A 12,403-nucleotide genomic window follows, 5' to 3' on the forward strand; every position below is an offset into this window, starting at 1 on the left:
GCTGGTGTGGGCTGAGGCCTTTGGAGGCTTCAGAAATCACCAAGGCCTGTAGTGCTTCCACTCCCAGAAACCACTGGGCTGATCTCTACCACAGCCAAACACATTCAGGGAAGGGCACAGTTTTAAACCAGCACCCAAATTCAGTTTTCTTGTTAAAAAAACTGTTTAATACAGCAAAACTGGTCATTTCCTAACTGAATTAACCTTCTAGTATACGCGAGGCGTAATGGCAATGGCATCACACAGATGTTCACCTGCAGCTCACAGAATGAGCACCTGCCCAGACGCACCCTCAGCATAGCCGGCTAAGGAGTCAGAGGTCCCTGGGGAGTCCTTAGCCCTGACCCGAGACCTTGGAGATGATAATATCATTGTAAATAACCTAGTGGCTTAAAAAAGCTCTGTGTTTGCACATGCAGGTTATTAAAAGAACCTGCCAGAACGAGTCTGAGAGACGAAGGGCCACCCCATCCTCACTTTGGGGCTCCACACTGTGCTCAGAGACGACTCGCACTGACAGGCAATGGCGCAGCTCTCTCTCGCTGGGCCTCCTTCCTCCTCCCAGGGCCTCTAGGCCCCTGGCCCCTTGGCTGGCCTGCCGGGTGGGCACTCACTTGAGAGTCCCATCGGGGTTCTCCATGATGACTGCACTGGTATGCCCCAGGACGAAGCCTGGAATCCAGCCCTCGGCTGCGGGGCACTGGTCAGTGGCGGCTCGGAACACCAGAAACATGTTCTGTTGATTGCTGGCCAGAATTTGAACGACCTCTCCTTGATAGACGTTTATCTCATCCTCCTTCACTGCCGTGTAATCGTGTGTCACCAACATGGTGGAGATGTTGCTACTGCTGCTACTTTCACTCTGGAGCGGGAGAGATGGAAAAAAGGCAGAGGGGAACTGAAACGAGATCTGATGTCATGAGCTCGCTCATCGGCGTGTGGCCGCAGCGTGATGACCCAGAGCAGGGCTCACCAGACAGGCCCGGAGGCACCTGCCCTCCTCTGCCACTCTCTCTTTAGCTAACTTTGTGCCTTTTTTTTTTTTTGGATAATTAAAAATCAGGATTTCTCTAGAAAGCAATGCAAGCAACAATCTAAATTCAGTCACCGCAATGATGACACTTTGCTTTCGGGAGCTTGGTTACTGTTTCAACCCCATCTTCCTTGCACCCTCAGAGAACAGCTCAGTCCTCCTGTTGATGCCATGCTGCCTTATATCTATGTCCCTGTGACCATCATGCTCATTTAAAAAAGTATTATTAAATTAAACGGACACAGAGAGTAAGTAGCTCTTCAGCTCACTGACACATTAGATCATGGAATGGCCCCAAATCTGCCAAAGAAAATGTTCATGGAGAACACATATCCAAGGATCATGACAAGCTGCTGACATGCCTGATCATTTTCACCTCTTTTTCCTTCTAAAAGAATGAGGAATACCTGGAAAGAAAACCAACTGCTGTTCTGCTCTCAGGGATAGTTAGTCTGCCTCCTTTATGTGGCCCTCAGTGAGTGGCCCTGAACTTGCAGGACTCAGCTGCCCTGAAGATGCACGGGGACACACAGACTATCTAGCACCGCAGAGTGGCTGTGGACACCGCTGGCACCACAGGTCAACCTCCGGGAACAGCCCTTGGCGTGAGAAAACCTACTCTCCTCTGGGGTCCTAGCAGGACCCAGTCTCTGTTCACTGTGTGTCTCTAAGGTCCACCACAGCGACGGACATGTAGCAGACACTCAATACATATTCAGTGACTCGACGACGCAAGATTGCAAGAGTAAAACAGAGATCGTTTCTTAAGGCCACCTACCTAGGCCCACAAGCTGAGCGGTGTCAGCTGCTGAGTAGAAGAAACACAAATGGCAGTATTTGTCCCAAGCTGTCATTTACCAAGTGACCCTTTTGTTCCAGGGGAGGAGGAGGAAGCTGACACCACTGTCACCTCCTGGCTACATCTTGCTCAATCCTATCCAACAGGCGGGATGTGGGAAAGGGCGTCACGCCCCCTGCTCCTGGTAGCTTGTTCTCAGAGGTTTCCACCAACGATGTTGTCTAGATGCTCACGGATCCCCCTGACTCCGATGACACTTAGCCTCTGCTGGGCTCTCGGCTGCCCGGGGCAGGTCCCAGGTGGTATAGTTGCAACCGTCAGACAACCCTGCCCCATGCCTGTCAGCCCTGGGCTACTGAGCTTGTGTCGGGATATGCTGGAGCGGACGGGCTCGTTGCCGTTAACAAGCCAGCGTGCCGAGAATTCCGGGGTGCGGGGCTAGGACTCTTGACCCACAGTGGGTATTTAAATTAAACACAGCAGAGTGCCAAGCTCCGGTTCTGTCTCAGCTGAGAGTCTGTTGCGGATTCCTGCCTCTTGTGGATCCCCCCATACTGTCCACGTCAGGCTACGTACGGCCTGTGCATATTCATTTATGCCACTTTATTCTTCTAGCGTGTACTTTATTCTGACTTATATAGCAATACCCAATAGTTTTGAGATCACAAAGCCAAATTTGGTAGGAAATGCAAACAAAAAGCAACTTAGGCAGCACAGCTGCTTTTGGCCAGAGCATCCCAAGCTTGTCTCGTGATTTTGCCACAATAATTGCTCTTAGTATTTTCTCAACACTCCCTATGCACCAGGCTAAGGATCAGGCATTTAAAATCCATCTCACTTAGTGCTCGAAGCTGCCTTCCCGGCTGGCACAACCATCACCCCCTTACAGAATGAGGGGTTGGGCATGCACACGGGCCACCTGGCCTCGGAGACTAAGGCAGGGTTGCACTTCTATTGCTGCCAGGTGGGCACGTGCAGAGAGATTGTGCGTCCACATTTGGAGGCTGGCACAGTCACCATCTGGGTTGGTCCACATCCACTCCATTCCTGCTCTCAGCAGAACTTTCCAGAAGGTGCCCATGAAAGGAGGAAGAAGGCTCATGGGTTAGGCACAGCTGCTTGGCTGTGACTGCAGACCGCTCCGTGGAAGTAGTCAAGGAGGAAGGTGGCCACTGCTGACCCACCAGGACGATAAGATGGCCCAAATGGGTAGAAATGGGGCAGGAAGACAGTTCCTTTTAACCAGAGCACTTCAGAGTCCTAGAGGACATGTTCACATCCCCATTCAGGCCTCTAGTGGTCTTCCCAGCCTTCCAGGGCATTTCTGTAAGGCACTCTGACTCATCTAAAACACTGGCAACGTCCCTTTCCAGGTTACCTACCACCTAAGAAAAAGTGAGAGGCAACTTTTGCAGCCTCAAGCCGGAACATACAGCACACGCGACTGTGCCTCTGTCTGAGGACATCCTGGGAGGGAGCCGGGTGGTGACGGTTATGTGTGTGTGTGCTCCCGGGCGGCCCGGAGACCAGCACGGGCGTCTGCTTTGGAACAGCTGAGGTTCGTTCTGAAGCACAGACTCTGAGCGCTCCCCGTCTGCCTAAGGGGAGTGTCCAGGATGCGCAGCTCGGGGAGCTGCCCCCAGGCCCAATTCCCCAATTCACAGGGGTCTCAGCTGTAAGGCCATGCCCACCTCCTGAGCATTCAACCAGATGTGGGCAGGCATGGCATCCCTGTGGCGCTCTGCCTCTTTTCCTCTGGCTGAAGTTGCTCACCTGCATTCCTAGCATTTCAGACCCACGGGAGGGGGGGGGGGGCAGGCTACCGTGGAGGCCACTGTAAGGCACCCACAAAGAGGAGAACACTGGTCGCAGCCACTGCCTTATTTTTGCAAATAAGAGTCAAGGGCAAATAAATGTACCAAGACCCATTTCCTAATTTCTTCCTCAATTAAATATAAAGATTGAGTTTAACAAAATACGTAACAAATAGGAAAAAAGAGAAAGCCACGTCAACCCAAACAAGGCATTAACAGAAGTCCAGAAAAAAGAAGAAAGACATGCAAAAGCCAGATATGTTTTCATAAAGAGAGACACAGACCCTTTTAGGGAAATGTATTTAAAAATTTATAAAGCGATCAAACATACACTCGTTAGAACAGTTCTATTCCCTCACGCATGCCTTTAGGAAAAGTGTTAAAGGTCAGGCCATCTGCCGTGTAGGAAAACAGCTGGGTAGGATAGTGAGGAAGCCACAAAATGGGGGAGAAACCCACCACAGCAACCTTTCTGCTTGAGGACACAACATAGCTGACGGGCAAGAGGAGGCCGAGGAAGCCCGAAGCGCCTGCAGCGCGCCCCCTGCTGGACAGAAGGCAGGACGCTCCCGGCCGCCGGCAGGAGCCCGAGCTCCAGAGGCCCTACAGCAGTCTCTTCCAGAGTGAAACTTGGGGGGAAGCAAGTATTTCCACTGGAGAGATTTCTTCCCCCCATTTTGTCTGCTTAGTTTGCTGTGAGTTGCTGTTGGAAGTTTTCTTGAGGGATTTTTTTTTTTCCAGCAGATGAGTCAAAAATGCTGCAAAGATAATTTAAGGCATAAAAGAGCACAACCAAGCGATGAGCAAAAAGCTTAAAGTGTACAGATTCCAACTTAAATAGGAGGTAAGCAGCAGGGACACTGACCCCTCTAAAAAAACGTGTGTGAGGAAGGCAGGGGTAAAAAGGAAGTTCCAAGATACTCTGCTGGTCAGAGAGCGTGAAAGACGCACTGGCGCTGCCTTCGAAGGTTAACCATCGGGCTTCCCGGATTAAGGAGACACACACAAAGCAAGGAGCGAGTTAGTAGAGACGAGAGCAGCGCTGTCCCCGCGGCAGGAGGGGTTAGAAGGCGCCCGGTCCGCGGGCTCCGGCCGGAGAGCTGACCACTGCAGGCGGCGCCGGCCGGAGAGCCAGGAGTTAGTAGGAGGAGAGCGGCGGCCACGGGGAGGTTTAGAAGAGCTGGCGGGACAGAGGCAGCGGGGCAGGCGGGCGCAGGCTGCCGGGCGTTCTTACCCCGTTGCTCTGGGTGGACTGCACGGACTGCTCGCTGGCCGAGGAGCACGTGCTCATGCGGTCCGTGTCCTTGCCGGGGGCCGCATGGCGCTGCGCCTGCCGCTGGAGGGAGTCACTGTCCCCCGGGAAGGTGAAGGAGCCCGGCCGGCTGGCGGGGGAGGCGGGGATGGAGCTCCAGAAGGAGCCCCCCTTCTGCAGGGGGCTGCTGGGGGGAAAGGGCTCCTTGCCGATCGGAGAAGGGAACGCGCTGGCCACCGGAGAGTTCAGAGGCGAGACGGCCCCGGGCCTGGGCTTTCCCAGGGGCAGCGAGCCCAGGCTGCTCCGCGAGCGGCTGTCCTCCGGGTTGGCCCGCGCCTCCTTGGCGTCCGCATCGCGGCCGGCGCCTGCCGCGGCACTCCCCGAGGACTTCCTGGGGCTCTCAATGACCTTCATCTTGGGGATGCGCTCGGCGGCGTCTTGCTCGGGGCCTTCGGGCTCTCCCGGGGCCCGCCTGGCGGGCTGGCCGAGGCCGGCCTCCGGGGCGGGGCTGCTGCCGGGAAGGGGCGGTGCAGGGCCGGGAGTGGACATACCTGACATCTTGTCTGCCTCTGCCTGGCTCGAGGCTGCAGAGGAGACCAGCACGGGGGAGTGGTGTCTGACAGGCTGGGGGATCCGGGAGGGTCTGCTTCTGCTCGAGCTGGGGAGGCCGCTGCAGCTGCCGGGGCCGCCGCTGGGGTTGCCGCCGCCGCCGCTGGGGGCCCCGCCGCCGCCGCCGCCGCCCCCGCCGCCGCCGCCGCCGCCCCCGCTGTGGTTCCTCTGATACTCGATTGGTGATGTCAAGGCTGTAAATAAGGGAGACAGAGAGGAGGCACTGTCAGGGAACCAAGAAAAAACAGCCTCACCAGGCAAAGGAGAAAGGCACAGAATGGCATCAAAAGGACATCCTGGTCCTGAATGCTCCCCCTCCCCAGTCAAGTGGAGGCTCATCCACGCCGCTTCTAACCATCACGACCTTTAAGCTCCCACCTATCCTGGAAGCAGCAGACCGACACCATCCATCAGTACAGGAAAAGGCAAAGGTCTTAAATGCTACTCTTCTGTTGATGAACAGCTGACCCGGGGGGTGCGCCTGTGTGAGTGGCTGGGGGGCAGAGAAGGCCGAGGAAGGACAGAGTGCATGAGGACGAGGGTGGCGCCGACTTTACCAGCCTGGGAGCAGCAAGCAGAGCTTCTGCATCCCCGCCCAGGGGAAGAGGCCCACTGGCCGTGTGGGAGAATCCCAGACAGCAGCTGGCTCCCATGGAGTGGGAAAGCTCAGTCCAGCTGCCACAAAGGTCTTCTTTCAACCCGAGAGCAGTCAGGCAAAGAAGAACCTGGCTGGGAGTTAAGGAATCCCTTGGTTTCCCTGCAGGCTCGCAGGAAGGCAGTGTTAGGGACCACCTCTGCTGTGCAGATTTGGCATAAGAGACAAGGGAAGGTAAAGAGCTCCACAAAGACCCCCGCGGGGCATGTAGCTGGACCATCTCTCGACTCCAGGGAGAGCGTTTATATGTAGTCATCTGCAGGAAACCGAGGGAAAAATACCAAATAAGATACGGGGAAATATCACAAAATCTTAAAGTGTTAAAACCTTTGAGAAATACAACAATTAGGCAGAACCCCTTCCTGCCTGGGAGACGTCAGGCAGGTGTGAACAAGCATTTTGGAGCCAAATGACATTTTATGAAGTCTGTCCTGGCCATGGCCTCTTACTGGAACAAGGGGCGAGAGGGAAGGGTGTCACATGCCCAGAGCTCCCACGCTATTCCTGATGGTGCTCAATCCTCTGGAATCGGTCCTTTATGTAGACTGAGGATGTCTAGTAAAGTTTCACAGCATGGCCTATTCAGGCCTCCAGTTTGGGAGGCAGTTCATTTTATTTTAAAGATGGTAAAGAGATTTCCCAACAGTTGCATGCTATGGATGGGCATTTAATGCATCACTTCAGAACAGGACCCTTAAAGAGGCCTGCACTGGCTCATTGTTACGGGAGCAAAACTTTTTTCTACATTCGCAAGGACTGTCCCCCGGCCCCTACTAGCCCCACGTATCAAATTCCAACAACAGATGTAAAAAATGATCAGTCTTGCTTAACACCCAGGCAGCTGACCACCCCTTGGCCCCAAATGCCTTGCCCTTGATTTTTCACTGAATGCCTGTGTTCCTGGCTCTTGAATGTCATGCGAGGTGTGAAGGTGGTTTTACGGTGACAAAGAAATGACAACATCCTATTGGACTGGGGCACAGACAAAGAATATGGACATGGAGAAAAGGACAAAGAGAAGACATTAAATGAGTTATCTAGCTTCTGGCTGAATTCTCGGAGCTCTTCAATGATGGCCAAGTTAGAAGCAGAGTCAAAGGTGGCCATCACAAAGGGAAGCAGGCAGTTTTAGGTCACCCACATAACGAGTCAAAGGAGTTATCTAAACCGTCAAGTCAGTATGGTCACTCTCCTTGTGAAGAAGACACAGCTTCACTCATGTCATCACTCATGTCATGGAAGCTGGGAAGGAAAAATGTAGGTCTTGTTTTCTAAAGGAGTTAGGAGTATGGATGAGCAATGTGAGCGAACAGAAATTTCAAAGGTGCACTCTGTCAGCTGCCTCAGTTTTTCTCAAGCATCCCCTTCCCAGGACAGGGCTCCAAGGCACAAGTGGTGGAAGAGACCGTGTGGGACACGTGCCGGGGGCGACGGCATGCTGGAAACCTTGACTCTTCCAGGAAGAGTTTGTGGGACTTTAAGTAACTTACTGATCCACCCTGTGCCTCAGCTTCCTCATCTGTAAAATGGGCTAACAGTGGTACTCGCCACCAGGGGTTGTTGTGAAAAGGAACTGAAGTAATACACAAGTGCTTATTAGGACAGAGCCTGAAACGCAGCCTGTGCTAAATATGTCTTGTCATTATGAGCAGGATGCAACAGGAGAGAGAAGAGAAACAGAAACGTGTACCTCAGGCAAAACACACACCCAGTAACAGAACATACATTACCATTTAAAAAATTGCGCTGGTTTTCTAAAATTTGGTTGATTTCATGGATCCATGTTTGCCGGACACTTGGACTGGATGAATGCAAAATGAAGGTCTCCACCACACCCCCCGTCCTCGATGTCAGAGCAAATTTACACGGATCATTTTCCACATTTTCCTCCAGGCAAAGGCAACTCACCTTAAAAAAATTAAAGCATTATTCACAATGGCCAAAAGGTGACCCAAGTGTCTGTTGATTAATGGATGGATAAAGAAAATGTGGTCTCTGGAATGAGTAATGGAGTATTACTCAGCCTTAAAAACGAAAGATAGTTGACATATGCCACACCATGGATGAACCTCGAGGATGTAATGCTCAGTGAAATAAGCCAGTCCCAAGAAGACAAATACTGTTAATGATTTTCTTGTAGATGAAGTAAGGACCTTGAGTGGTCATATTCACAGAGCTAGAGAGTGGAATGGTGGGTGCCAGGGGCTGGTGGGAGGGGAGATGGGGAGTGGTTGTTTCAAGAGCACAGAATTTTGGTTTTGCGAGGTAAGGAGAGTTCCGGAGTGGATGGGTGGTGATGGCTGCCCAACAATGTGAATGTACTCAATGCCGCTGAGCTGCACACAGAAAAATGGTTGAGATGGTGAATTTATGTGTATTTTACTACAATAAAAACTAAAGCACATTTATTCCCACCAGTCAGGTGCAGTGTAAAGTTCATCCCACGTCAAAGTTGAAACAACCAGTTTTGAGCTGTCATTTTTACTGCCTTGGACATCATTATCTTGAAGGTTTTCAATGGTTTTTTAAACTCAGGGATGAGGGGATTACCAGGAATTTAACTAATAACGTTGAGTATTAAACTAGAAACATGGGCCTGGGAATTACCGGATTTCAGTCTCCATTATGATGAGCCAGTGTCTGTGTAACCCTCCCTTTCCTGCCCCAGGAATAAAAGGAGACTATTTAAAATACCTTTACTGTTCATAGGGCATGTGCTATGAAGTTATATGTGCTTTCACACGTGGGGTAGTTTTACAGAAGCAAGAACATAGAATTTCTAAGCTGCTGGAATGGAGTGGAGACGTCTGTCAGGAGACTTCTGGAAGAACGGGTAAGACATCCCGTAAGATGTATGGTGGGTGCAGAATGACAACCTGGGGGCCTCCAATGGCCTGGGGGGGAGGGCTGGAGGATGGTGGGAGAGAGGAGGGGCCTGCAGTTTCATGGAGCCCAGTTCGAGTGCCTCCCTAGGTCCTGTTGGGCAAAAGAGCCTCCCCCAGCCCGGAGCGGGAGGAAGTAGGAAGGCTGCTGCAGGTGGCCAACAGAAGCCTGACGGGGAGCGGGATGGTGCGGTGTCCCACCCACGTGCTGAGACCTTGGGGCTCAGAGGGCCTAAGAGGGTTCCCGTCCCTGTCCCCGACAGGGAGCCCAGTAGCCCAGGGTAGGAGGCCCTAACACAGGGAAGCACACCTCCCTTCAGAGCTCAGGGCCTGCACGGCTGCAGAGGTGGGAAGAGCAGGGATGGAGAGGAGGGTTGGGCAAGCTGCATCTCCCAGGGACCTTCTGCTGAGACCCCAAGCTCCCTCCTCTGCTTTTTTCTATCTGGCCCTTGGTTTGTCCCATTTACAGGACTCAGGGCCATTTGCAATTATTTTGTCTGGTTACTTGTGTTTCTCTTCCATCAGACAACAAGCTATTTGAGGGCATGGACTGCCTGTCTGGTCTACCCCCGCGGCCCCATGCCGAGCACTGAGCACTCAGTGTGTCCGCATTGAGTGGAGGAGAATAAGACAGTGGGAAAGCTTTCTGCTCTGGTCTTATGACAGTTATCCAAATCTGTGTCCCTTAAAGTTGTACGTGGTCCTAGGAAAGGGGGTACACAAAAACTAACAAAGATAAAATCTTCTCATCATGGTCACACAGAGATGTGTGCAAGCCATCAGCCACTTCAGAATGCAGGCAGTACAGGGATGGAGTGAACTTTTAAAAGTTCTAAAATGTCTTAGGCAGTTTTCTAAATATTTAATAAACAAAGGATCAGGACATGTCATTGCTGAAAAGGAAACAGTTTATCCGCATGACAGGTACGTGCATCAGCACAAACACACATTACCTTGATGCTGTTCTTAAACAGGAATCCTGGCATCGAGAAGCCCTTTTTTTTATCAAGTGGTTCACTGAAAATGACGATCTGCTCAAAGAGGAAAACCCGCCTCTCTTTACAGCGAGGCAGAAGTCCCGAGTCTTGATCTGTGACCAAGAATGTGTCCTGCAAGAGCAGCTTGCCCTGGGCAACAATTTTACCCTAAAAGGGGGGGCAAAAGAAGAGGAGAGAACATTTCATTCTAAGTCAAAATATCTGTTTTGTTCTCTTTTTTTTCTTGTTCTCACAGAATGTGTTTTTCTTCTTTTAATTTATAGAGCTTAAAAATTTCATTTATTGTAATGAGTTCTTAGCCCCAGATGGGATAATCATCTAGATAAAATTCTTGCCAAACTCTGTGTATGTCTCTGGCCTCAGTTATAATCAAAGACAAAATGGATTGAAAGTGTGTAGTTCACACTGGAACAGGTTCTCGAGGCACAGACCCTGGGCCCAGCTGTGTTGGCGCCCCGGCAGGACCATTAGAAATGCACAGGGACCCGTGTTTTCAGAAGCCGTCCAGGAGAGTGTGTGTGCGCTTTCCTGAGAACCACAGCACCAAGAACTGTACACTCTAATTCTCTGGTAAAAGAGTAGAAGAGAAAAGCAAAAACGTGTCCCCTTTCTTTACTCAGTAGTTGAATTTGTACAAATTCTGAGTATCTTTAAGATACTAATAGGACAATATGTAATATCAATAGTCTGGCAACTCATAGAACCGTTTGGCAGACGAACAATGGACACAGTGCGCCTGAAGTCAAGCTCCCAGGGACGGTGGACGGGCAGGGCCCCCCTGCTTCCCACCACCTGCCAGGGAAGGCGGCTGTGCCACTACAGGATCAGAGGGCCCACGAGTCACAGCCAAGCCCCGGCAGGCGCTGGGCTGTGAGCAGAGGGAGGGCCTCAAACAGCAAATCAGATGCACGGAAAGAAGTTGAAAGAAAATACCAATCAGGTTCAAGAACAGTGAGAGGAGACAGAAAGTAGGCAAAAAGGATCAGCTTTCTATGTGTGCAGGTAAGTGATCGAAGACCGAAGGAAACGAGGGAAGCCGGAGGAGCAAGTTTAAAGGGCTGCAGCATTACGTCAAATCCCTGCAGCCGCCCCACATTCATCATGTCGTTGCACCGCTTGGGGACTATGCACATGACTTCCACGGCTCTCTGGGGGTGGGAGAGAAAGCAGAGCCGCTGGTCAGCCCCCCGGGGAAAGCTGCCGCCCTCGGCTCACCGCCCCCTCCGCTTCCCCCCAGTCCCGCTCCCCCCATCCCCGGGGTGCGGAGGGCACATCCAGGTGCAGGACAGACCCCTCCCAGGGACAGGCCCCTCCCGGGCAGGCTGCTCGGGGGACACTGGAGACAGGGGTGGGAAGGATTAAGTGAGGGGCCTGGGTAGCACAGGGTGGGCCCAGCGGGGGGATGTAAGTACCTCTAATTCTGACGTATCCAGGCTAGCTTTTTTGGAATACTTGAGGAAGTCCTGCAAGGAGCACAGAGAGAAGGACATGATAAGGGTGATGATCACAACAGCAGCTAACCTTTTTGCTCATTCCTGATGTGCCAGGTGCCAGGCCAGGCATCTCGGTCGTATGTTCTCATTGCTTTCTCCCGGTAACATGATGGAAAGATATCCTTAGGAGGATTTCGAGCTACAGCAGAGCAAAGTCAACCAAATCTAAGCAGGTATCGGCTCGTCTTTTACTCCAAGACAGCTCTGGGCTCTGTGGATGCCCGGCTTCTAAGTTTTATATCCGAAGCACTCTCCACATATTTCGACACTCACTCTCATCATGGACAACTGTGTGACTCTGCCTCTAATTGTGCTTAGGAATTTAAACCAATCAACGGCGTCTGAGCTCTGAAATTTTAATTTCACGCAGGACCCCCAGGAAGATGAGAAAACTTGCAAGGCCGAGAGAGCCGAGGAAAAACGATTAACATTCAAAGGTCTGTGATGGGGAAAAAAGTTCACTTCAAGTGACATTTTGATTCAGAACTTGATGTAAATGAAAAATTGAGAAAGACAGTACAAGGCACCTTATTAGATTTTAAGAAATTTACTCTGAAATATTTAAAATCAGAAATCAGAAGACCGCTTTAGGTTTTTTATAGGAAAGATTCCCCTCCCCTGCCCAATCATTCCTTCCCCTCACCTATCCGGTCCTCTCACCAAACAAACCGCCGACCCCGAGTCTGCGCCCAAGTCTGCGCCCAGCAAATCCTCACCTTCAGTAGCAGCTGGTACTTCATGATCCTCTGCACTGGTTTGATTAACAGATCTGTGAGCTGCAGCCTGTGGCCCAGACGCTGCTTTAAGTCCTGTGGTTTTAAGGGAGAAAAGAAAGATCTGTAAGTGCTGCCTTTCAGAGGACAATTGC

The 12,403-nt window shown here is 51.7% G+C and overlaps 1 protein-coding gene across 13 annotated transcripts in view; it reads right to left on the minus strand.

Annotated features, from left to right (window-relative positions):
- TRIO (trio Rho guanine nucleotide exchange factor) overlaps nucleotides 1–12,403 on the minus strand; it is a 341,653-nt gene that overhangs the window by 10,473 nt on the left and 318,777 nt on the right. For 9 of the 13 annotated variants that reach the window (XM_045863432.3, XM_064596847.1, XM_064596845.1 and 6 more), the window contains 7 exons: nucleotides 12,252–12,344; nucleotides 11,455–11,505; nucleotides 11,113–11,190; nucleotides 9,998–10,189; nucleotides 7,893–8,070; nucleotides 4,881–5,701; nucleotides 615–862 (listed from right to left, as the gene is read on the minus strand). In XM_045863432.3, the coding sequence (XP_045719388.1) occupies nucleotides 615–862; nucleotides 4,881–5,701; nucleotides 7,893–8,070; nucleotides 9,998–10,189; nucleotides 11,113–11,190; nucleotides 11,455–11,505; nucleotides 12,252–12,344 (1,661 nt within the window). Of the gene's footprint in view, nucleotides 1–614; nucleotides 863–4,105; nucleotides 4,405–4,880; nucleotides 5,702–7,892; nucleotides 8,071–9,997; nucleotides 10,190–11,112; nucleotides 11,191–11,454; nucleotides 11,506–11,660; nucleotides 11,975–12,251; nucleotides 12,345–12,403 lie in introns of those variants that run through there. The other 4 variants (XM_064596852.1, XR_010413353.1, XM_064596844.1 and 1 more) reach the window with 4 other exon arrangements.

The sequence above is a fragment of the Mirounga angustirostris genome, unplaced genomic scaffold (genome assembly GCF_029215605.1).
Source record: "Mirounga angustirostris isolate CCGP_5_RB_7025 unplaced genomic scaffold, mMirAng1.0.hap1 SCAF_7, whole genome shotgun sequence".
Taxonomy (NCBI): Eukaryota; Metazoa; Chordata; class Mammalia; order Carnivora; family Phocidae; genus Mirounga; species Mirounga angustirostris.